We start from the raw sequence: 25,250 nt of genomic DNA, 5'->3' as shown, positions 1-25,250 counted from the left end.
TCATTGATGATGCGGCTTTTCCACAATAAGTCGCGAGAGAAAGTTCGTTTCACGAGAGCGTGGAAAATGAATGCAGTTTTCCTCTATTTTTAGCAGGACGAGGGTCGTTTCAGAGAGTCTGGCCGCAGGATTTTGGGAAGCCGGGAGCGTGACCTTAACCGCGAGGGGGTGGCAGTCGCCGTCGACGGCACTGTTGTTGTTGTTGGTGGTGGAAAGTTGCATCCTCGTGTTGAAGTGAGAGCGGAGAGCGAAGGGAGAGCCAGACAGATTTTCCTCGAAGGGGTGCCGATGGCAGGCCGACGACGACGACGGAATCCTGCGAGCCGGAAAAGCTGCCAGGATCAGTGCAATTCCTGCCGTTGATGGTGTCGGACCGGTTTGTTCCGAGAGGGGAACTTTTCCGCGCGGATTTTCGTCTGGCATTTCCGGAGTGTGTGCATCGAGAAGGAAGAAGAAATCTCGCGTATGTTTGGGTTCGGTTGTTTCGGTTGACCCGGTTCCTCCTACACCCCCGCCGTGTGTGTGAGTCTGCTGCAGCAGGTCGATGCTGAAAGCCGGAAAGGTGCTGGTGCTTTCCGGAGTGTTCGGCAGTCGATGACAGTCCAGCTGTACGGCAGAGGAATTTTCAATTCGGGAAAATTTCGAGTGGGCAGCAAAAAAATCGGCAAGGAATTAAACTGCCATTAAAGTGAAAGAATTTCGGGGTTGGAATTTTGGTCCTTTGGACGGTGTGCAAGGTGTTATTGTACCACAAGAGAAGTAGTGGTACACAAGGTGGAGAAGTGGTTCAGCTGTAGCAGCACAAGGATGTTCGTGCTCAAGTAGGAGTCCTGTTTCGCTTGTTGTGGACGACCCGGAGTGTGGTCGAAGAGGAGAAGATTTTCAGACCGAGCAGAAATTGAAATTGAAACCTGCCAGCTGCTCCAGAAGAGTCCTGCAAGGACGAAGCAAAAAACAAGTGGAGAAAAAATAATCAAAAATAATCGAATTAAAAATATCGCAGTGTTTGTGTAGGCTATTAGTGCACCTGTGCAATATCGCTAGATCCTGTGTGTTTTTTCGAGTGTGAGTGTCTGTATATTCTATCCACCAGCAATCTTTATCACCACTTAAGTATTATCGTAACCATTATCGTAACCGTTATCCATCGCATTACCGTAACGTAAGTGTGTGCTGAGCAGCAAAATTTTCACCCGTGAGCTATTTGTGCATTTTACCAAACAAATATTTAAAGGAAGAAACTTACCAATATCACAATAACCAAAAAAAAGAAAATAATCAAAATTAGGATTAAGGTGCTTGAAGCAAGTGTGTAAAATCCCCTTAAGCAAAAACGGTGCTATACAGAGAAAACAGGTTTAAACCGTGCAACGTGAGTGTTTAAAGAGATCCTGCAAGTCCTGGAGCCACTAGCAGCTCATTAATCATCGCGCCTGAAAAGCAGAGTTTAAGGCCACGCACAAGTGAACACGCTGATCTGTTCGCGAGCAAGGAATAGCAAAAGGTGTGTAATTAATTTTCAACCTCCAACCTGGGTCGGCGAGCCATCGAGCGTCTTTTTCTGGTGAGGTGCAGGACGAGTGACAAATTGCTCTGAAGGATATTGTCTATTTTAGGTTCTGTGCTTTTTTTTAGACTCGTCTTTTGTTGTGATGGGATTTAGTACAACCAGGGGGATTTGTGATCATTTTACGGGAAGGAAATTTGTCAAATAGCGTGTAAACAGGTTGGGTAATTTTCACGGTCTAGGATTTTGATGAATTTGCGGATATTTCCTAAGGAGAATTCCTAAAAATACTAACAATTTTACAAACTTGCTTAGGGGTTATGTCAATTATTTAAAAAAAATCAACTTTGAAATTCTCGGTTCAATCAGCTGATCAATCAATTTAAAATGCTTTTCTTGTTTCATTCACATGTTGGTACTATGGCTTGTTATTTATATTTTCATATATTTTTTTTTTAATTTTTTGCTCTCCTCCCCCTAGAACCCCGGCCAAAAGGGACAAAAACTTTGTAAAATATTTTCATCGGCCTAATCAGAATCACTTAAAACTAAAAAAAAACATTATTCTATTAATACTCAATACAGGAAAATATTGATGGTATGGTCAACCTATCTCAAGATGTTTGTACCTACTTAATTTGAATTAATGAATTAATTCGTAAATAAATTGACGGAAATTATGTGAGCAATTCTAGGGCGTCCAATTTTCCCGGGTTTTGGATTTTCCGGGAAACGGGAAAAAATATTTTTGGAATCCCGGGAATTCCCAGGATCTGGGAAATTTTTGAAACAGTCATAAAATCTTTGTTTTAATTATATATTGTTTTTCAAGCAAGGACGACTATTACAAAATAGCTTATAAGAAATTAAAAATTGATCAATTTTTGTTCTTTGTTGTGCTTTGGATTTTGAATTTACTACATTTTTGTTGCAAATTTTTGTTCAATGTAATTCAAATTGAATAAATAAGTCTTTTGTAAATATATTTCCTTTATATTTTTTTTATTAGGCACAACTAGAAAAGCTCAGCAATAAATATGGAAATCACACACTAATTGTTTTGTTCTGTTCCTGTTTTAATCGAAGTCATTTAAAACATTATGCAAAAAAGCTGTTCAAAACTTTTTTTTCGTAAAATCGCGATAACTCGTGATGTTTATAAGCAAACCCCTTATGTCTATACATTACATTTTTTGTAATTGTCTGCTCTACAACTTTGTAGAACATTGTTTCACTGTAAAAAATAACCCTCCAAAGTTAGAAAAAACACGAAATTTAAAAAGAAAAATTTTGTTCTAAATTTTGTTTTCCGGGTCAATGTAGATTCGAAAAGTACATTAAATTTCCCATAAAATGACATGTTCCAAAAATTTTTACAGTCGAGTAACGGAAAATGAGAGAATTTTAAAATCTTTTTTAGTGTTTTTTTCGATGAAAAATACGTTTTTTTCGGATTTCTGAGTACGCCATCAAATCGGGCGTCTAATTTTACATAAAAGTCCCTTTGACACCAAATTTCTATCTCATCACCGTTTCAGGCTGCAAATTATTGAAAAACACCTCTTTTTCGCATGTTCTAAAATGGAAGGGGTCGTACCGCCCCTCCGTCACGAGATATCAAAAAACGGACCTCGGATTCGTGATCAGGGACAAAAGTTACCCCTTAAGATAAAGTTTCACGCAAATCGAAGAGGGGTCGGGGCAACTTTTCTCGATTTCGTGTGAGTTGGTAGAGAATTACCCATTGATAATCATATTTAGCATGTTTGGGCTGGATTAAAAATATTTTGAATTTTTGTGAAATTCCAGTGCACAGCATCGCAAAAACATTTTTTTCGCAAAAAATAAAATTTTCGTCAATATTTAAGGCTGGTACAAATATTTTTAAAAGTTTTTGTCACCCCCCCCTTCAAAATTGGCCTGAAAAATCAGGGGGCAAAAAAAATATTTTTACAATAAACTTCAAAATTTCAATGAAAATTCAAGTGCAACCAGTTGAAATCAAATTAAAATACATTCTCCTGCGTTTAAAATCATTTTTAGCATGTTTGGGTTTATTAAAAAATCTTAAGATTTTTTGAAAATTTTCGATGCAAAATCTTTTTTTTCGATACAATTTTTGTTTTTGTCAGATCTTAGATTTTTGAAAACTAATGATTGCAAAACAACTGAACTAGTGTAAAATGCATTTTAAAACACTTTTTTCATTTAAAAGTGAAGACTATGGCTTGTTATTTAAATTTTTATATTTTTTTATTTTTTTGCCCCCCCCCTTGACCTCGGCCAGGGCCGAGGGACAAAAACTTTTTTAAATATTTGCATCGGCCTAAATATTTTTAAAACTAATTCAATTTTTAAACTTTTTTATTTTATTACCCCCCCCCCCCTTTGACTTTGGTCAGAGGCGAGGGACATAAACTTCAAAAAATATTTGCAACGGCCTAATTTAATATGATTTTTTCCAAATTTAAAATCATAAATGTACGTAAATAAAATACCAAGTATTTAAAGATATATAAAATCAAACAGAAATATTTTTTTACAACTTACCCTAATGAGCACAATTAATTCTGAAACAAAATTGTTATCGTTTACTAAGTATTCAACTTGTCATTTATTTCCACAACCAGATCTGAGTTTCGAGACCAATTTTTTTTTTTCAATTTCGGGAATTCCCGGGGCAAATTATAAAAAAAAAATCAGGAATTCCCGGTTTTGGAAAAATCCCGCGATTTTTGTCCCGGGAATTCCCGGAATGGACGCACTAAGCAATTCTCTACGAAATTGGTCTTTTTTCTTTAATTTTAATTTTTGCATTTTTTAATCCGGCTGAAACTTTTTTGGTGCCTTCGTTATGCCCAAAGAAGCAATTTTGCATCATTAGTTTGTCCATATAATTTTGCATCACGGTAAAATAAATTTGGTAAAAACAAATTTGATTTGTCACTAAAACTTGATTTGCAAAAAAAACACTATTTTTATTTTTTTAAACATGAAATGCCAACTTTTCAGAAATTTCCAGAATGGGCAAAAAATCATTGACCGAGTTATGCATTTTGGAATCAATACAGATTTTTTCAAAAAATCTAAATATTGGCCGCCAAAATTTTTCAACTTCATTTTTCGATGTAAAATCAAATTTGCAATCAAAAAGTACTTTAGTGAAATTTTGATAAAGTGCACCTTTTCCAAGTTATAGTTATTTTCAGGAAACTTTTTTGGAAATAGTAGCAGTTATTGATTTTTTTTTAAATTAGTGCACATGTTTGATGGAAAATTGATGTTTTTTAAGTCTCACCCAAAACCACTTACCATTTTCTGATGTCGATATCTCAGCAACTAATGGTCCGATTTACAATGTTAAAATATGAAACTTTCGTTAAATTTTCCGATCTTTTCGAAAACAATATTTTTAAAGTTTTTAAATCAAGATTTTCAAAAGAGCCAAACATTCAATATTACACCCTTTTGAAATGTTAGTCTTTACAAATTTTGAAAATATTGTTTTCGAAAAAATCGGAAATCTTAGATTGATTAAAAAAATCCAATGCTCTCTAAAGTTTTCAAAACATCAAACCTGAAAATCTCTTCAATCCTAAACGTGTTTCCTTAGCCAAACAAAGCCAACCAAGGAAGTAACACTCGTTGGTGACTTTTATTACGAGCGTTTAAAAATCATTAGCTGGAAGAAAAATCATTTCCTTTGGCATCGCCTCCCCCACACACGAACACGCTTGGGTCACATCCGAGTAAGATGGTTCTCTGGTCTTGAAAATGGGTTATGAGGGTCCTGCGCGCACACATGTCCACAATCTCCGGCTGGTTACACACGAGAACGTGATGATGGATGATTTTTCGTGTTTGAGAATTACACTCATATTTATGGTTGACTGCTCTCGGTGGGAGTTTTTCCTCGTTTTTGCTCAGAAGTTTCCATCTAGATTTTTAGCTGGAAGAGTTGTGATAAATGGAATAAATGGCAATGTTGTTGTACGTGGGTGGCGGTTTTAATGGCTCTGTTTGAAATCGATTTTGAGAAAGTTGATGAGGGGAAGAAAAGTTACAAGAATATCATTGTTTGATTACTTGAGGTTGTTTTTTTTTTACACTGAACAAATTGAGCAAACAAGAATTTCACCATTTCGGAATTGAACTCGTAAATTTTAATGAATTCAATTTAGTTTTATGTGTAGCAAATCTCTTTAACAGAACGCAAGTCCTGAACGAATGAAAATCTTCCAAATAAATTCAACCGAAACTGCCCTTGTCAATCGTCGACATTCCTCACTGACTAACGAAACAAAGCAATTACAGAGCGCCGAGTGTAGGCAAAAATCTCTTAAGCTTCTTATGTGTGAGCTGGCATAGTTTTCCTTCCATTCTGAAAAACCATGAATTGCACTGTTTTCGTTCCCCTTTTCCAGCTGCAAATCCGTCTGAAAACCAACACCTTCCTTCCTCAGAATGACAACTGTGACTGTGAATGAAACTGAGAAACGTTAATTAAAATTTACGAAAAACGCATAATCCGCTGCCAGCACAGTTTGACTTTTGTCCCTCTCCCTTCTTCCTTCCACGTGGGGAGGGAAATTTTCACCCCTCCCTTCAATTCAAACGTACGTCCGCTTGTGTCACTTGATCCTGTCTAGTTTATTTTTATTGCCATTTTTAACGATTATCTCCGTACGCACTATACCACCTACTTCTTCGAAAATCCGATACGGAACAAACAGCAAACGCATGAATGGATTTTCGCCCGACCCACCCCAATCGAATAGCCCACCCCTCCTCCCGCTGGGACGGAAGTGCACAGTGCAAGGTTATGTTTTCCAGGCCAGATTTGCCTGATTCACAGTGTAAACAAAAACACTTGCGAGGAATTTGCGGCGTGGAAAATGGTTTTTGGAGGGATGCAAGCAACAGTGGACAGTTTGCTTGAAGAAAACATTGAAAAGGAGTGTCGTATTTTGAAGAATTTTGTCCCTATCCGTACACATTGGAAGGGAGTTCTAAACTGGCTGCTCAGCATGAAGCATATAACATAAAGCGGATTAAAGACTTAACTGTTTATGGCGCTTCCTAGAGCTTATATGATGCGCTGAACGTTTTAATTTGGAATGAAATCATATCAGATTGAAATATCAAAAACATTAGTAAAATATAGACATAATTGTACTGAAGTTTTTCATAGAAAATAGTTAAAATAATATTGTTTTAAATGTGTGAGCAGTACTGCAAGAGCATTTCGACGTCGTCGTGCTATCTTGTCGCACCCGCCATTTTGACGTTCCGAGAAAAACGCGTTTTAATGTTTGACCTTGAATATACAAAAACGAGAGCACGCAATGAAAACAATAACAAACACGTTTTGTTTGGCTGACCATTCTGTGCATTGTCCCGAAGTTTGGCTGAAGTTGGTTGCTGGAGTCCCGAGGTATAATTACAAATGTTTACGGTAGTCTAACTTGTACGTGCGTCAAACGCATCCTGACCTGAAATCCCTTTGGCCTTTTGTCGCACTTACATCAATTTTCATGGAGTGACAAGATAGCACGACAAGATTGAAACTACTTTCATATGTAAAGTGACAAAAATGCACGGAGTTTTTTCGGTTTATGTTGAATATCTCAGGATTGAAATCGAATTTTGGGGATCTGTGAAGGTCATAAGGTGAGGCATTGTGAGCTGCACAAAATGGCGTTCTTAACTCAATTTGGCCCAAAATGCACGTACGACAAGTTAGCACGATGGCGACGATTTTGAACTACAATGAACTACAAATGTGCTATGATTGAGAAAAAAATTAACTTAAGGATTTTTTTTATAAATTTTAGATCGTAAAAATTGTGATTTGTCCAAATTTTTAAGTCATAATCTTAAAATTAGTTTCAGTTTTTTGTTTTATGTTTTTTTAGTATCCAGTTTACATTTTGCACCACCTCCTCGATCCTGGTGAGATATAAACTGGGTGGTGAAATGTTGCACCGTTTTCAAATGTCAAGTTGTAACCATTTTTCTATTCGCCAGAAGATGCAAGTAGTTGTTATTGATCATTCCAAAATTTTGGGGACTTTTGCGAGACGCAGAGATAAGGAAGATGAATTTTAAGAAGATCCATTCTGTACCAAAACCGGAAATTGTTTTTTTTTTAGATTTTGATTTGGCTCAAACTTTGTGAGGGCCTTTCCTATGACCAAAGAAGTCATTTTGTGTCACCCAAACAAGTCTCCATACAATTTTTAAAGCTGTCTGTAACCTTTCAAGAAATTTTCTTATCAATTTGGTGTCTTCGGCAAAGTTGTAGGTATTGATGAGGACTGTTCAGAATAAATAGGTACATTGAAAAAAATCTTGCCGATTTTGAAATAAACTTTTTTTTTTCGCAAATACTCAATTTCCCAAAATCCGTATTTTTTGGATTTTCGCTATTTTTTTATAAGCTTAGAGGACCAAAACTCGCAAACTTTTGGGATATATAGAAATATGGTCAAAAAAAAATCGAGATTTTACACATAAAATTTGATTGACCCAATTTTTATATAAATTTGAAATTGTTATCGATAAGTACTTTACAGATAAAAAAAAATGTCTCGTTTTCATGATATAACCACCGAAACTTGATGAAATCCAACTTTTTCAAAACCCTAACACGTCAGACTATGAATTGGGCTAATTGGCCATGCGTTTTTCTTATCTGGCTGGTTTTGTACATTGATCATTCATTGTTATCCGAGCATTCGTTGGAGAAGGTTGTCTGATTCAACATGACTCGTCGCGTCCCGGCGCAAAACGCCGGCAATATCGCCCTACCTGCGGCTCAAGCAGGCAAAAAAGTGGGAATTTCCAAAAGGAAGGTTGAGGCCTCAACTGATGGCCAAAAACCGGGGATTTCCAAGAGGAAGGTGCTTTTGGAAGTGACATCGAACAGCAAAAAGACGAAAAAGAGCGACGGTACTGTACCGATGGATGAGGAGGAGGAGAACTCTTCGTCGCACGAGGAGCAGCTTTTGAAGAACAACAAGTTCGCTGGACTGCCTGACGAGGACCAGGTAGCGGAAGCAAAGGAGAATGAAGTGAAACAGCGAAAGGAGAAACTGCCTCCTTTTTATGTGCGGCAATCAGCAGCAACGATCGACTTTCGAGCGGGGCTGGTTGAACTCATCAAGTCTGGGAAAGTCCAAGGCAACATTCGTCTGTGTCAGGACGGATTTAAGGTGCTGGTGCAATCCAGGCAGCACTATCAACTGGTCAAGGATTACTTGACCGAAAACGAGGCGGAGTACTTTACCCATGATGTCGCCATGGATAAGCCGTACAAAATCGTCGTCAGAGGTCTGTACGACATGCCAGTGGAGGAATTAGCTGCCGAGCTAAAAGTTTTGAAACTGGATGTGTTGGCCGTGCACAAAATGAGCCGACGCAACAAAGACATCAAGTACCGTGACCAGCTCTACCTGCTGCATTTGGCTAAGGGATCGACGACGCTTCCTGAGCTGAAGGCAATCCGAGCGGTTTTCAACATTATCGTGTCGTGGGAGCGATACCGACCAGTGCACCGTGACGTCACACAATGCTTCAACTGCCTGGGTTTCGGGCACGGAGGTAAGAACTGCCACCTAAAGCGTCGTTGCGCCAAATGTGGTACCGATGCGCACATCACATCCCAGTGCATCCAAGATTCGCTGGTGAAGTGCCTCAACTGCAACGGTGAGCACTCGTCAACCGACCGAAAGTGCCCCAAGAGAGCTGAGTTCGTGAAAATTCGGCAGCAAGCATCGACGAAGAATCAGCCTCAGCGTCGTAGAACTCCTCCAGCCCTGGTGGAGCAAAACTTTCCACCTCTTCAACCGCGACGCCAGGTCCCGAACTTGGCACCGTTGCCGTTGGATCCCAGGAAGAGAGCTGAGATGAATCATCCACGGCCGGGTTTCAGCCAGGAGCCGAGACCGCCACCACCGGGCTTCAGCCAGGAGCCAAGACCAACCCAAGAACCAGCAGTTGAGGAAAATGGTAATGATCTTTACACCTCAACCGAACTCCTCAATATTTTCAAACAGATGTCCGCTGCACTGCGTGGATGCAAAACCAAGACCCAGCAGATTGAAGTGCTGACCTCGTTCGTCATCCAGTATGGATCGTAGGTCCCTCAAGCTGCTGAATTGGAACGCTTGCTCCATTAGGAGGAAGAACTTAGAGCTGGTGGATTTTCTTCGCGAGAAGGAGATCGACGTAGCTGCCATCACGGAAACTCATCTGAAGCCCGGTGAAAAAGTTTATCTGCAAAACTACAAGATCGCGACGCAGCTCGATAGGACCACCTCTGGAGGAGGAGGTGTGCTTGTCGCTGTTCATCGTGATCTCAAGCCACGCCGGCTGCCACACTTCAAGCTGGACATCATCGAGGCCGTTGGGGTGGAAATTCCCACTTCGGTTGGCCCAGTACTCTTCATTGCTGCATACTGCCCACGTCAGGTGAATTCCAGAGATGGTTCAGCAGCAAAACTGAAGAGCGATATCCAGAAGCTGACACGGCGGAGCGCAAAGTACATCATCGCTGGTGACCTCAACGCGAAGCATGAAGTTTGGGGCAACAGCAGGAGGAATCGGAACGGAGTGATTCTGCACAACGATCTGCAAAACGGATACTACAACGTTGTGAGTCCAGATCGTCCAACGAGGGTGGCTCGGTCTGGGAATCACTCAATCATCGACTTCTTCATTACCAATATGGCTGAGAACGTGGCTCATCCTGAGGTGTTTGAAGAGTTGAGTTCTGATCACTATCCGGTGGTTGTGGAGGTTGGAGCATCCGTTACTCCGCAGCGGCAACCAACCCGGAAAGATTACCACAACGTTGACTGGCAGCAGTTTCAGCAAGTGGTCGACAGCAACATCGACTATGATCAACACCCGGAAACTTCTGCCGATATTGATCGTTCGCTGGAGGTGATCCAGCAGGCTATCAACCAAGCAGAGGCTGCCAACGTTCGGGAGGTTCCTGTTAATTTTAAGGTAACTGATATTGACGTAGATACTAAACACTTGATTAGACTTAGGAATGTTTATAGGAGACAATATCAACGGACTGGGGACTATGACAAAAGATTTCAGTGAACAATTTGAACAAAATCATACAAGACCGACTTGACAATATCAGAAATCAAGAATTTTCAAAACATGTAAGCCAGCTTGGGAATTATTCAAAACCATTTTGGAAACTTTCAAAAGTTCTTAAAAACAAACCAAAGCCTATTCCTCCTCTTATTGTTGAGGATTCTCCCTTGATTACATCCGAGGAAAAGGCAAATGCACTTGGGCTTCATTTTGTTAGTTCTCATAATCTTGGCGCTTCCATGACCAGCCGTAAAGAAACATCAGTTGCCAATAGTATTTCAACAATTAATAACTCTACCTTTGAATTTCCTGCAGATTCCCATGTTTCTGGTGAGGAAGTCAAAGTTGCAGTAAAACAAATGAAAAATATGAAAGCTCCTGGCTTTGATAACATTTTTAATCTAGTGTTGAAAAAACAGAGTGATCAGTTCTTTCAACATCTAGCCAATATTTTCAATAAATGTTTGCAACTTGGTTACTTCCCCACCAATTGGAAACTGGGCAAAGTCATACCAATTTTGAAGCCTCAAAAGATCCAACATCGCCAACAAGTTATCGTCCCATTAGTCTTTTGAGTAGTCTGTCCAAACTCTTTGAGAAGGTCATCTATTCAAGGCTTTTGGATTTTACCAACGATAATAATATAATTTTGAATGAGCAGTTTGGCTTCCGTAAGGGACATAATACTGCTCATCAGCTTACGAGAGTAACTAAAATCATCAAGCAGAACAAGCTTGAGTCTAAATCAACTGCTATGGCTTTGTTGGATGTTGAGAAGGCTTTTGACAATGTTTGGCATGATGGTTTGATACATAAACTGTATTTATACGGTTTTCCAATGTATCTTATCAAAATTATCCAGCACTATCTTTCGGAGAGATCGTTCAGGGTTTTTCTGAATGGGATTGCTTCTGGATTATTCAACATTGATGCTGGGGTTCCCCAAGGAAGTATTCTTGGCCCACTTCTGTACAATATTTTTACATCTGATTTGCCTACTCTTCCTGGTAATGGTGTGTTGTCACTTTTTGCTGATGACACTGCCGTTATTTATAAGGGTAAAATAACCAGATATTTAGTTGGCCGTCTTCAGAAGGGTCTTGACGTTCTTTCCGAATACTTTGGCGACTGGAAAATTCGCATAAATGCAGCCAAAACTCAAACCATCATTTTTCCTCTTTCCAAATCGGCCAGATTTGTCCCAAAGGATGATGTTTTGATAAAAATGAATGATGTTTCGATACCCTGGTCAAAGGAAGTTGTCTACTTAGGTCTCATACTTGACTCGAAACAAGTGCAGCATTCTCATCAGGTGCTTGTACCCTTTAATTAACAGAAAATCAAAGCTTTCTTTGAAAAATAAGCTAGCAGTTTACAAACAAATAATTTACCCCGTTATTGAGTATGCAGTACCTGTTTGGGAGTGTTGCGCTAGAACTCATAAATTGAAGCTCCAGCGTGTCCAAAACAAGGTACTCAAAATGGTTTTGAATGTTCCTGGCTGGACAAGATCAAGTGAGGTTCATGAATTAGCAGAAGTAAAAATGTTGGATCAGAAGATTCAAGAAAAATGTTTGAAATTCAGGGAAAAATGTGCTATTTCTGAATACCCCTTGATTCAAGGATTGGTTTAGTTTATTGTAAGTTTAAGTTAGTTTTAGGTTAGGTTATGTTTTCTTAACATTTTTTTTTCCTCATTGTACCTAGTGTTACAAAAATGATAAATCATATATTTTTAAAGTTATGGAAATGAACAGTGTTTAAATCACGAAAAGAAAATTAAAGCTGAAGAGCCACAGCTGACCACTTATTATGTAAACCAAATGTAATTATTATAAGAAAGATTCAATAAAGTATATTTAATTCAAAAAAAAAAAAAAATTACATTGATCATTAATGCAAACAGAGGCAGAATTTATTTTATTAAAATGAAAAAGTGAGAAAACTTAATATAAAAATACGTTTATTAAGTGGAACAATTCAAACTATTTGCAAACTATGCAATATTTTGTTTTAGGAATTGTCTACACCGTTTATCAATTCAAGCTTGTTTCTTATACAATAACTCACCTGTTCAACAGACCAGATCGTGAAAAGTCCGACAGATACTCATTAGGCAAAAAATAGGCCATTAGTAGAGGCACTGAAAACGCTGAAAGTGGCACGTCCTATAAGCATCCAATTGATCCAGTCGATGAACGCCGAAAGGAATTTATTTCTTCATTAATAGAAATAGCAGCGGCAGCAGCACTGTCTGGTCCGTTCCAAATAGCTGGCCAGTCATTTTCCAAGCCAGCCCGCGGAGAAGGACGAGCAGGACTCAAGTTTGCTATTTAATTTTCCATTTCATTTGCTCTCGATTCTCCCAACCTCTCTCTAAGTGAGAATCGAGCGAGTTGGCGATGCTTGTCTGTGTGACTCTGACAGCCCGAGTGATTTTCCCGACTTTTGCCACATCTTCCTCCGAAACGAGACTTGCCTTCATCAATTCCGCTTAAATCGCGTTCAAACCGCCACGGAATCGATGTTCGATAAACTAGCTCCTCTGGACTAGCGTGGAACGGAAAATTGGAAAGTTGCTGGCTGCTGCTAGTGTTTGTTACTTTCCAACAACCGCAAAGTTAAAGTGAAGGGATTAAACGAAATTGTCCTGGCAATCGAAATTATTTCCGGAACCGTTCTCCGGTGGAGCGAACTAACGAACCAACCCTCCTCCCCCCAGGAACTTTGAGGGTGATTGACCAGCTTAGGAGCTTGGCTAAACAATAAATTTTCTCGACCACCGCGAAAATTTGTTTCACTTTTCCTTCCTGCGAGCACCAACCACCCCTCGGAAGTCCAACTTGCTCTATCGATAGTTTTAATCTCTGCCTCAGAAGTTTCAGACTGGCGTGGCGTGGCGGGAAACAATGTGTTGGCTGGCGGGAAGACCGCTGAAGCTTTAGAGCGCCTAGCCACCGACGACCGTCTGGATTTTGCTCTCCGGCAAAATATTGTGCTTTGAGGAAAACGATGCGGTTTTCACGATTTGCTTTCCGCTGGCGGGTTTTGGTGAGCTTTTTTTCTTTGCTGGCAAGTAAGTTTAAAATGCACTTGATCGTTGTGGTTTGATGAACGAGAGTAGATGGTAGATAAGAGAAAGTTGTTTATATAAAATAATACATGACTAATAAAATGATGACTTTTTCATAAAGTATTGATTGTTTTTAGCGTTGCATCATTTAAATAAGAAATTGTTATTAAACCAAATGGTTGCAATAAGGGCAATTTAAATATTTATATGTGCTTAACATATATTTATAACTATTCCAAGATATGGTATATTTTATGTCCTCTTAAAATCAAACTGTCAAATCCAATCTTTGAACATCTAATTATGTGAATGTGAATGTATTAAGTAGATGCAATTTTCAATAATAATTTCAGTTTATCTGTGGTGATCACATCTCATTAGGGTGCCCAGAATATCGGATTTTTTTCAAAACCTCGCTCCACAAATTGATTATTGATTTTTGAGCTATTTTAGGACTCTGGGCCAAATATGAGCAAAATTGGTCAACATTTACCCATTGATACTCAAAGGTGAAGCTCAATTTTCTTACGGTTTGATCTTGGTTTGGTCTGCACAGTGCGCTACTTCCATCCAAATATTCCCAAAAGTGAGATTTTTACTGAAAATTTAATGCTCTACAACTTTGTAGAACAGACCAAAGCTGTATAACTTGATCCTAAAAAGTTATTAACGATTTTAAAAAAGTCATTTTTGTATGAATTTTTTTTCATCAGCTTAAGCCTCGGGTATCAATGGGTTAATCTCAACCAATTTCGCTCAAAATTTGCACAGATGCCTAAAATAACCCAAAAAACAGTTTTCCGCTTATGGAACAGGGGGTCATTTTTTCTGGGCACCCTAATGCTCATGCTATCTTGTCGCACGTAAATTTTGAGCCAAATTGTCTCACTTTTTGACCTCCACAGTTCTACAAAATTCGATTTTAAACCTGAGACAAAACCGAACAAACTCCATGTATTGTTGTCACTCTTCATATGAAAGAAGTTTCGATCTAATCGTGCAAAGTGACACACCCTGAAAATTTTTGCAAGTGCGAAAACTAGCCAAAATGATTTTAGTCAGAACGTGTTTGACACACGTACATGCCTAAGTACTGTAAACATTTTTAATTATAACTTGAGACTCCGGCAATCAAATTCAACCTAACTTCGGGATAATGGTCAGAACGGCCAACCATACATAATGTGTTTGTTATTGTTTATATTTCGTGCTCTAATATTTGTTTATTCAAGGTCAAACATTAAAACGCGTTTTTCTCGGAACGTCAAAAAGCTACAGTATGTAAAAAAAGTATTTACACCCCTTGGGCACTATGCACATATTGTGATGAAACATCTAAACAATTTAATGTTGACAGAAACCTAGTACTACGTTTTGTTCAGAAACTCATGCCAGACATTTTGCTACAAAAAGCTCATGAAAAGATGATTTCTATAAAAAGTTCTATAACAAATACTATTACGAAACGAAAAAAGGTGCAAAAAAAGTTTGTACACCTTTCGAAAAATTAACACTAATAATGTTATTTATTGACAAATCACCATAAATCCAGTCTCCCAACTCCAAATAGGCATCCTTGACTGATTAAAAAAATAATTTGGATTGAATATAAAGTTTACTAACTACTTAGTATAAAAGTTTATATAACTCTGGAAATTCTATATAAAACTTATCTAAACTTAATTTTGCAAACTTTTAATTCAACTAAATGTCAATATATTACCATAAAATTGCTAAATAAACATTTTGGAGTGGGTATAACACCGTTTTGGGGGTATTTGTATGGATAGAATAGATTTTTCGTTAGAATTTCGTACCAACCCGGAATTACGTCGTCGGAAAATCCGCCGGCATCCGAACCGGTCCACGATTCACAAGTCAACTTATGTGGAATCGGAAAGGGCATAAAATTTCCGATCTTTTGATACCCAAACATCTAGGTTTTCTTTAAAACCCCCGTTTTTAAATACCTAGGTAAAAACGTTGTTATGGTTTCGTTGGAGCAACCTGCCAAAAATGTATGGAATTTCGTAATTTTTGTTCTCGTGGATCAAACTTACTTTCTGCCCAGGTATTTAAAAACGTGGGTTTTATAGAAAACCTAGATGTATAAGTATCAAAAGATCGGAAATTTTATGCCCTTCCCGATGCCATATAGGTTGACTTGTGAATCGTGGACCGGTTCGGATGCCGGCGGATTTTCCGACGACGTAATTCCGGGTTGGTACGAAATTCTAACGAAAAATCTATTCTATCGATACAAATACCCCCAAAACGGTGTTATACCCACTCCAAAATGTTTATTTAGCAATTTTATGGTAATATATTGACATTTAGTTGAATTAAAAGTTTGCAAAATTAAGTTTAGATAAGTTTTATATAGAAATTCCAGAGTTATATAAACTTTTATACTAAGTAGTTAGTAAACTTTATATTCAATCCAAATTATTTTTTTAATCAGTCAAGGATGCCTATTTGGAGTTGGGAGACTGGATTTATGGTGATTTGTCAATAAATAACATTATTTATGTTAATTTTTCGAAAGGTGTACAAACTTTTTTTGCACCTTTTTAATTTTCGTAATAGTATTTGTTATATAACTTTTTTTATAGAAATCATCTTTTCATGAGCAAAATGTTTGGCATGAGTTTCTGAATAAAACGTAGTACTAGGTTCCTGTCAAACTTTATTTTTTTTACATGTTTCATCACAAAATGTGCATAGTGCCCAAGGGGTGTAAATACTTTTTTTTACATACTGTACGTGCGGCAAGATAACACGGTCTCATCGATACGTACAGCTAATCTGAACATTTATTGACGTTTAATAAATTTAAAACTCAAATGTTATCTGTTTGTTTTGATCTATGAAGGTTAAATCAAGATCTGTTCTTACACAGTAAAAAATAATGAAAATTTGGAAGCTGTAATTTTGGAAGGTTGAATATTACCTCTTTTATGATGTAATTTTACCTCAATTTAGACTGAAAAAGTGACATTACACCAGAAAAGTCGTAAAATTACACAATTCCAGAGGTAAAATTACACCTTTTTTCTGACATAATATTACCATGATTTTTTTTTTCTGTGTAACTCATCCAATCCACATATCATAAACAATTTCTCTGAAAAAAACTAAACGGTCACACTCAATTTCCTTGAAAGCTTCTAAACTCACGTCCAGTTTCCACTCACTTTGCTGATCCAAATCTTTTCCGCCACCACATCAAGTCTCACTCACTTCATGGCTGGAATTAGCCAAAAGCTCCATCAGTACAGTGTTCTCTTTCACATTCAGCGCACTGGTAGCATGTAACTTTTCAACAAATTCGCTCAACAGCTCGCTTTTAAAAGTCAAACATAATCCTTCCCCCCCCCCCTTCCCCGCTCGCACACTCGTTTAATTACCCCATCTCATTTGCTTGGTTAGTTTGGACGAGCGAATGCGAATTCCTTCTCTTTGAGGGTGGGGAGGGGGGGGAGGTCTGCCCTCACCAACTACAATTAACGAAACATTGCTCGCATATAAAACGGGAAATTAACTCGGTTACTTTTATGCGGTTTTCCAGGCGCTCGCGAAAGGATCCGGGGCGCTAACGGAAACCACTTTCTCACAACAGAGTTAGTGTGTGGGTGGCGTGTGAGAGAGAGAGAGTTCGTGGGAAAACTATGAGTTTCCAAAGCACGTACTAAACCAGTCATAACTGTTAGCTTTATGGATGTTAAAGCGATGTAGTTGAAAGTAAGGAGTTCTTCGGCTTTGAATTAGGTTTGAAATTTGCAAGAATCGTAAAGTTTAGTTGAAATTACAAGTTTTTAAGCTCTACGAAGCGATAATCTTGCAGTTACATTAATTATTTTGTGCGGCTTTGCCTGAAAAAAAGGCTCTCGGAAATTGCATTTCTTGTTACTTAACCGCATACTTATGCTAGCAACATATGAGGTTAAAAAGTTCACCACCTTTCACTTCAACGATATTGCTCCCCAGTTCCCAATACACGGAAAAGACGAAACTTTCTTCCTGGTTCAAACTGTTCTAGGTCTTGTGTAGGAGATTTTTGGGTCATTACATACGTTCCTATAAAACTATCTTGAAAAGTGTAAAAAGTAGGACATTTTTTAATTTTTTTTTTGTAAATTTATTAAAATTATTTCAGATTTTGAAAAATTGTATTTGTTTGAAAAAGTACTCCCAACAATCCCTTACAGTCATCACCAAGAGAGTTCCACCCTGAACCAGTATCCAAGCCAAGTGCCGGACAGAGAACATACGGATGAGTTCCTGTGAAAATGATAATGGTTAATTATTGCTATGAGAATAATTACTTTTTATGGCTTTCAATCTCCTGGTGTGCTAATGTTTAGGTCTTTTTTCCATTTGGACTCGCTCACAAAAACCCCACACGGTTGAACCCAATCGTGTGAGGGAGACCCTTTTTCCCACCTCCCAAAGGCACCACACGGTTGGTGGCTTAATGAGCAAAAGTTGTGTGTTCCCAGAAGCAACAGCAGCAGCAATGTTCCCGAAACGGCAAAATCATTCCGCTGTTGTTTCACGCGGGAAATTAGCAAAAATTGGGAACGACCATCCAGAAGTTGGCGGGACACCCCTCGGTGGGATATCCTCATGGATTTTGCCTGGAGACGAACCCACAAAATTCCGGACATGTAATTTCACTTAGAAAGTGGTCGTAACGTTTGGTGTTATTAGCGGGGGATTTATTAGAAATTGTGACAATTGTTGCCAAAAAGAAAAATTACAATACACCAAAATAAGAGGCTTGTGAATACGTTTTTCAAAGTTTTGCACTCAAATCGTGAAACAACTCACATTCATGAAAAAACTCCATAAAAAAGATTAAAACATTTGATTTTGAGAGACAAGCGACAGCTTACAAGAATCAATAGACAGAAAGATTAGAGGACAACAAGACAACAATACAACAAGACAACAAGACAACAAGACAACAAGACAACAAGACAACAAGACAACAAGACAACAAGACAACAAGACAACAAGACAACAAGACAACAAGACAACAAGACAACAAGACAACAAGACAACAAGACAACAAGACAACAATACAACAAGACAACAAGACAACAAGACAACAAGACAACAAGACAACAATACAACAAGACAACAAGACAACAAGACAACAAGACAACAAGACAACAAGACAACAAGACAAGAAGACAACAAGACAACAAGACAACAAGACAACAAGACAAGAAGACAAGAAGACAAGAAGACAAGAAGACAAGAAGACAAGAAGACAAGAAGACAAGAAGACAAGAAGACAAGAAGACAAGAAGACAAGAAGACAAGAAGACAAGAAGACAAGAAGACAAGAAGACAAGAAGACAAGAAGACAAGAAGACAAGAAGACAAGAAGACAAGAAGACAAGAAGACAAGAAGACAAGAAGACAAGCAGACAAGAGGACAAGAGACCAGCAAAAAGAATTTAGCCATAAATCTTCATTTTATTTCTTCATCTTGCTCCGAACTGTCACCATATTTCATCTCCTCCGTACAAACTTTCTTCGACGATAGTTTCCTCCTTAAGGCTTTCCAAGCGTAAGTTGCGTGTATCCAATTTGTTTCCTTTTTCCATTTCCCTTTCTCACAAGCATCCTCCCAAAACTAGTGGGGACACGTGAGGAATGGAAATTGGTACTAAATATTTCAATACACTTTGCCTCAATTTACCTCCGTAGCAAAAAAAAAAGTAAAAGTCCAGTCACTGAAGCGAAAAACGAAGAAAAAGAAATGGTTCTATTGTGCAGCTTTTCCCGACTTTCTTTCCCCCCAAAAACCCGGAACAGAGAAAATGTGGAAAATGAATCATTCAATGATGGGGAAGAAGAAAATTGGATGATAGAAAGCCTCGAAAAAAATCGTGTTTGCTGCTGGTCTACGTTGAGTACCAAGTACCTGAACGAGGGGTTAGTGCATTGGGGTAGAAAAAACGAGTGATGAACTCTTGAGCAAAAGGGGCTGATGGAAAACTGCTGGAAACAACAAGTGGACCCCACCCTTCCAAGAAGGGGAGCTGAACGCAATTGTATGTACCAAATGGGGAAGGACTTTTCCAGTAATCAGAATTGCTGTTCGTCTAACAAGGGCCTAGCGGCAGGTTAAAGGTTGGATTTTCCGGGAATTCTTGATTCTGCTGAAGATGGGGTTTTTCGTGGAAAATCTTTTTCCCGGATACCCTCCCGTTTTTCGTGCGAGTGTTGCGTGTCAATTTGATTGCACGGTTCTCGTGTGACACACACACAGAACAAAACGTGCGTGCCAAAGTCTCCCCTCGTCTGCCCCAGAATCGTAGAACCAGCGAAAGCTGCTTTCTCACCCTTGTCAGCCGCCAACGGCACGAACCGTCAGCGCGGAAAAGCGGAAAAGTGGGAGGAAGGAAATGAAATTGTAAACGACGATTTGTTTGCGATACACATCCACCATGTATGGGAAATACACGTGCAGAAATTGGGGCACGGCATCCACCAGGGGGGGGGAGGCACCTCGACCCCACCCCCTCCGGTCCTAATCAGAAGTGCGTGAAATATGCTGTTTAATGTCGGATTTTGACGGGAATAAATTATTGTTTGCTGCAAAACCAAGCCGCGTGTTTCGCCTGTTTGACGCAGCAGTTGCAGAAGCGGATTGATGGCCACCCCGGATGCCATTCGTGGCCACGGGGCGGAAACTGGGGAAGGCATTTTAACAAGGTCGTTGGGTTGACAGCTAGGGACAAATAGATTTCGCAGGAATGCCTTTGAAGACTGCGGTGGAGGTGTGTAGTTCTGGTTATTCTAAAAATTGCAAACATAAGCCTTCAGAGCAATAATTATACTGAAATTGGCTTCGAATAGGAAATTTCATCTCTCATCTCTCATCTCTCATCTCTCATCTCTCATCTCTCATCTCTCATCTCTCATCTCTCATCTCTCATCTCTCATCTCTCATCTGTCCGGTTAACAATTCTTTTGAACCTGAAATCAGAATTCTTTCATCATTTTTGCTGGATAATTTCATTGGATCATGCCAAAATTGGTAGATTCCAATCCCTGACCAGAATCTGGACTACCCCCTATCGCAAAACTGTGCCACTTTCGTAAACAAGCCAATTTAGTGCCCTCGAACATCATCGAAGACACAGACACCCTCGGTGCGCTAGTGATGCTACAATCAAAATATCATCCCAAACAGCAAGCACACAGACAAGTGGACTACAAACGCCGGTACGACCCGCACCCTGTGATGTAATCCAGGAGCGTAAATCCACTTATGACGATGATCTGCGCCTCATTTGGGTTCGCTCCGTTCGGCTGCACTGGCCACGACTATGTTATTACCCCGTCCAATTGTGGCCAATTTACCTCAGTTGACGATCGGACCGAGCGCTGGACGCTGGAGACACACTTCGGAACGCCATGTTTGTCCTTTGGAGGTTCATTGCGGTTCTGGTGCTGGTCGGGCTAGGTGTCGATCAGTCTTGGGCCGAAGGTGGCGCAGAAGAGGAGATCCTCGAAGGTGGCGGCGTAAGATTCGGTGTTCAACGGGGGTCGCAGCAGCAGTTGACGGCTGGGGTGCGGATCGAAGATGGGGAGGAGGTCACCAAGGAAGACCTGCTTCGACCCCAGCGGAAGAGGCGGTCCCGGGACATTGACGACGACGGAGGTAGGACCTCGCTTGGCTTCGCCAAGAAGTGTGATGATCTGACCTCTTTTGCAGGTGCAGATTCGCCGCTGTGGCAATGGTTGACCGGCCGGGATCAACCGAACCGGTGCGTGATGGTATCGGTGGGTGGTGTCATCGGCGGTGGTGCCCTGACGGGGGCCTTTGTGGGCGCTGGCATCGGAAGTATCTTCACGGGGCCTGGCACTGTCGTGGGAGCGCTGGTTGGCGGAGTGGTCGGGATGTTTGGTGGGATCAGTTTTGGACATCGGGCTGGAGCGGCCGCGTGTGACACTTCCTGCGGATACAGTCGGTGCTACTAGCGAGCGAGTGAGTGAGTTGTAAACAGGATGGAATATAAATTTGTGAAAATGCTCAAACCAATGTCTCTTTCTGTGTACACTTTGTGCTGCGCAACCTAAAGAGAATGCCACTCGTAGTAATTTGTGTTGATTGCGGAACGAGGTCTGCCCGGCGAGGGAAGTGCGCGCGCCGTCATACGTGGAGAAACACACGTGATATAGAAGGTACAGCTAGAACCACTCAACGATTGGGTCATGGGCGTAGAATAGTCTGGACGGTATTATTTTACATAACTAACTCAGCAAAATGCTGTTTTTTAATTTGTACAGTGCAAACATCATGATAAGTTTTGTCTTAACGTGGAACAGGACGTAACGCGACGTTTTCAGATGAACTCGACGGATTGCTTGCTTTCGTTATATTTATCGTCTGCAACACACTGAATTTGTTGAGGTAACGGCATTTTACCTAAAACTGCTTTAAAACACTCAAGTCGTGGTTTCAACACGGCGATGCCACAGAGTAACACAGAATGAGCAGTAGTCCGATGAAAAATCATTTAATTACTTGGCTCCATAAGGTTTGCTGGCAGCAGGCGTGCGATGTACCTGCGATGTACCACAAAGTTGAACCAAAAATCAAGAGGCAGTGGTAACTTTGCGGCGATGCCTTCCCGTTACACCTTAAAATGGTCACTCTATGCTGTATCAACTGGATTAATTTAGTTTCTTAATCAAAAGTATTTTGTAAAAAATATTTTGAATCTAAATATTCGTCAGTAACAATAGTAACAATAGTAGGTCATGCTCGTGCTATTTTGTCACACGTGTATTCTGGGGCAAACCGAATTAGGAGCACCATTTTGTGCAGCTATCAATGGCTAACCTGTTATCCTTCACTGATTTAAATTCTTAGATATTCAACAAAACCGTGAAAAATCCTGTGCAACATCACTCTGATCTAGCGATCATGTCACATCTTGCAAGTGCGACAACTGGCCAAAGGGAATTTAAGCAGAAGACGATTTGTCACATGTGAATGAACACTAGGGTGCCCAGAAAAAATGACCCCCTGCTCCACAAGCGAAAAACGGTTTTTTGGGTTATTTTAAGCATCAGTGCAAATTTTGAGCGAAATTGGATGAGATTAACCCATTGATACCCGAGCCTAAAGTTGGTAAAAAAAATGTTTTTCATACAAAAGTGACTTTTTTAAATCGCTAATAACTTTTCAGGGTCAACTTTTACAGTTTTGGTATGTTCTACGAAGTTGTAGAGCATTAAATTTCCAATGAGATTCTCACGTTTGGGAATATTTGGATGGAAGCAGCGCAACGTGCAGACCAAACCGTAAGAAAATTGTTTTTTCCATACATTTTTTCGATTTTTCCCATACAAACTTCACCTCCGAGTATCAATGGGTAAATGTTGACCGATTTTGCTCATTTTTGGTCCAGAGTCCTAAAATAGCTCAAGGAACAATATTCAGCTTGTGGAGCGAGGTTTTGAAAAAAAGTCCCATATTCTGGGCACCCTAATGAACACATGTATGTGAATGCCCAACTTCTGTATACATTTTTGATTATAACTCGGGAATCTGGTAACCAACTTGAACAAAATTTTGGAACAATCCACAGAAAGGTCAGACAAACAAATAGAGCTCGTTATTGTTTACATTCTGTATATTCTTTTATCCAAGCCAAACATTTAAGCGTAAGCTGAAATCTTGACTTTTTTTTGATAAGGTCCTATAAACAAATGTAAACATTGAGTGTATCCCTTTCACACCTTATGTCAAAGTCCATCGGAGTAAGCGGGATACACTCAATGTTTACATTTGTTTATAGGACCTTATCAAAAAAAACTCAAGAAATGTTTTGAAATATTATTTTATTATTTAATTTTTTATATTTTTTGGTATCATGCTTCAAAATGGTTTTGGTGGCAACAAAAAATTGAATTAAAAACATGCTCTAATGATTATTGATCAAACTTCGGATCTGATATTTAAAAAAAGTGTCCACGTTTTTTATGGATGGTCCCTTAGTAAAACAAACATTAAACTGTATTTTTTAAATGAAACATTGAAAGAAACTTTACTCAAAATCAATTTGACGTAATTTATTCAATTTACTGAAAATTCAGTTACTATCAAACATCATTTAATTTAAAAAAAACTGCAACCTTGAAATTTATTTTGAAAAAAATATGAGAATATTCTTACTGGTTGATGAAAATTAAAAAATTAAATTGAAATACTTTTATTGTCACAATGTTAGAAGTTACATTTTTTCTTGATCCATTTCAGAAAAAAGAAATATACTAAACAGAAAGTGTTCTGTTTGATAATGAATGCAAAAATTCCGTTGTACGATGTTTTCTTAACAGTTTTCAAAGGTTTTTTTTTTTCTCATGAAAGTGTGTACTTTTTGCAATTATTATTTTTCAACCTCTTATTTGATGAGAGAAACATTAAGATTTCAGAGCATCTCCATACAGGAATCTTCTTGAAATTTTCTGATTTATATTTTAGACTTTACACTTAGATTTTTTTTACCGAATTCGGAAATTAAAAAATCGGTAATGTTTAGATTGGTAAACCATCTGTCAAAATGAACCAAATTTTACCGAATATCGGTTGTACGATGAACAATAATGAACTTCTACACCGAATTTCGGTAATTTTTTACCGAATTCAATAATTTGAAAAGTTGAAAATTCGGTAAACTTTACCGATTTCGGTAAACAAAACCAAAGGGAAATATACCCTTTCTACTCAAACACCTATCTTCGTCATATGAGAGTTTGATGCTCGATTAAAGCTCCAAAAATACTATTTAGGCTATAAACTTACCAGCAACAACACCGCCTCAAGTAAGCACACAAATTTATGCCATTTACTTGTCAAAAAGATCAATTTTAATGCACTTTTGATCATAATTTCTATTTTGCGAGACCATTTCTCATCATTTTAGTGGCACACACATCCACACGCAAGATGAGAGGTTAACTGCTTAGCGAAAGTCGCAATCAATATCTTTTCACTTGCGCTAACGATTTCGAAACGCTTAAGATATAAAATTCTTCCAACTACCGGCAACATGTTCTTTTGCACATTAGTTAGTCACTCACTTAAAATAATCCCGAAACATGTAATTAATTAGCAATCGCCATAACAAAAACAAACGCGCCAAGTCTTTTGACGTTTGAATTTTGACTACCCATTCCAATCGTAGGCTGAAGAAAACCGAGCGAGAAGCGAAGGCAAATAAAGAACAAAGGGTGGCCACCAACACCAACACGGCACCTTTGGAGTGATGCCAGTGATGCCAGGAAATTTTCTCTATAAATGCTACTTTTCGTGAGTGTTCGCTTAAAATTTCATCAATTTTGGCAGCACTAAGCAGATCCAAAAGAGCGCTGGAAGAAAAAAAAGAACAAAGCTAAAAATAGGAAAATGGGCGTGGCCCAATGAACTCGACTGATTAGAATGCGTTTGGGAAACATATTTTTAAATGCTTGTAGAAGGAATAGCATAACTTTTAATAAAAGTGAAAATAAACAGAAATGTTCACA

General features: G+C 38.9%; 3 protein-coding genes across 3 annotated transcripts in view; all 3 read left to right on the top strand.

Moving 5' to 3' along the window:
- LOC119766103 overlaps positions 1 to 19,355 on the top strand; it is a 38,949-nt gene extending 19,594 nt beyond the window's left edge. Inside the window, exon 4 of the mRNA XM_038250497.1 lies at positions 19,326 to 19,355. Within this exon, the coding sequence (XP_038106425.1) occupies positions 19,326 to 19,355 (30 nt within the window). The remainder of the gene's footprint in view (positions 1 to 19,325) is intronic.
- The window catches only part of LOC6053441, a 769,747-nt gene continuing 744,856 nt past the window's right edge, over positions 360 to 25,250 (top strand). Inside the window, exon 1 of the mRNA XM_038253396.1 lies at positions 360 to 1,504. The gene's annotated coding sequence lies outside the window, so the exon portion shown is untranslated. The remainder of the gene's footprint in view (positions 1,505 to 25,250) is intronic.
- Positions 21,024 to 21,752, top strand: LOC6045441. The gene is made up of 2 exons (XM_001862779.2): positions 21,024 to 21,375; positions 21,430 to 21,752. Exons 1-2 carry the CDS (start codon positions 21,129 to 21,131, stop codon positions 21,693 to 21,695), a joined length of 513 nt encoding a protein of 170 aa, XP_001862814.2. The 5' UTR covers positions 21,024 to 21,128; the 3' UTR covers positions 21,696 to 21,752.

This window comes from Culex quinquefasciatus, chromosome 2, assembly GCF_015732765.1.
Source record: "Culex quinquefasciatus strain JHB chromosome 2, VPISU_Cqui_1.0_pri_paternal, whole genome shotgun sequence".
Lineage (NCBI taxonomy): Eukaryota > Metazoa > Arthropoda > Insecta > Diptera > Culicidae > Culex > Culex quinquefasciatus.
Note: the sequence above shows the minus strand (reverse complement) of the source record. Positions and strands in the feature narration are given on the sequence as shown.

Bases quoted from the DNA above. Each gene is read 5' to 3' on its own strand.
- LOC6045441 (XM_001862779.2), top strand. From the start codon at position 21,129: ATGTTTGTCCTTTGGAGGTTCATTGCGGTTCTGGTGCTGGTCGGGCTA. The intron at 21,376-21,429 runs GTAGGACCTCGC...CCTCTTTTGCAG, and splicing joins GGACATTGACGACGACGGAG to GTGCAGATTCGCCGCTGTGG.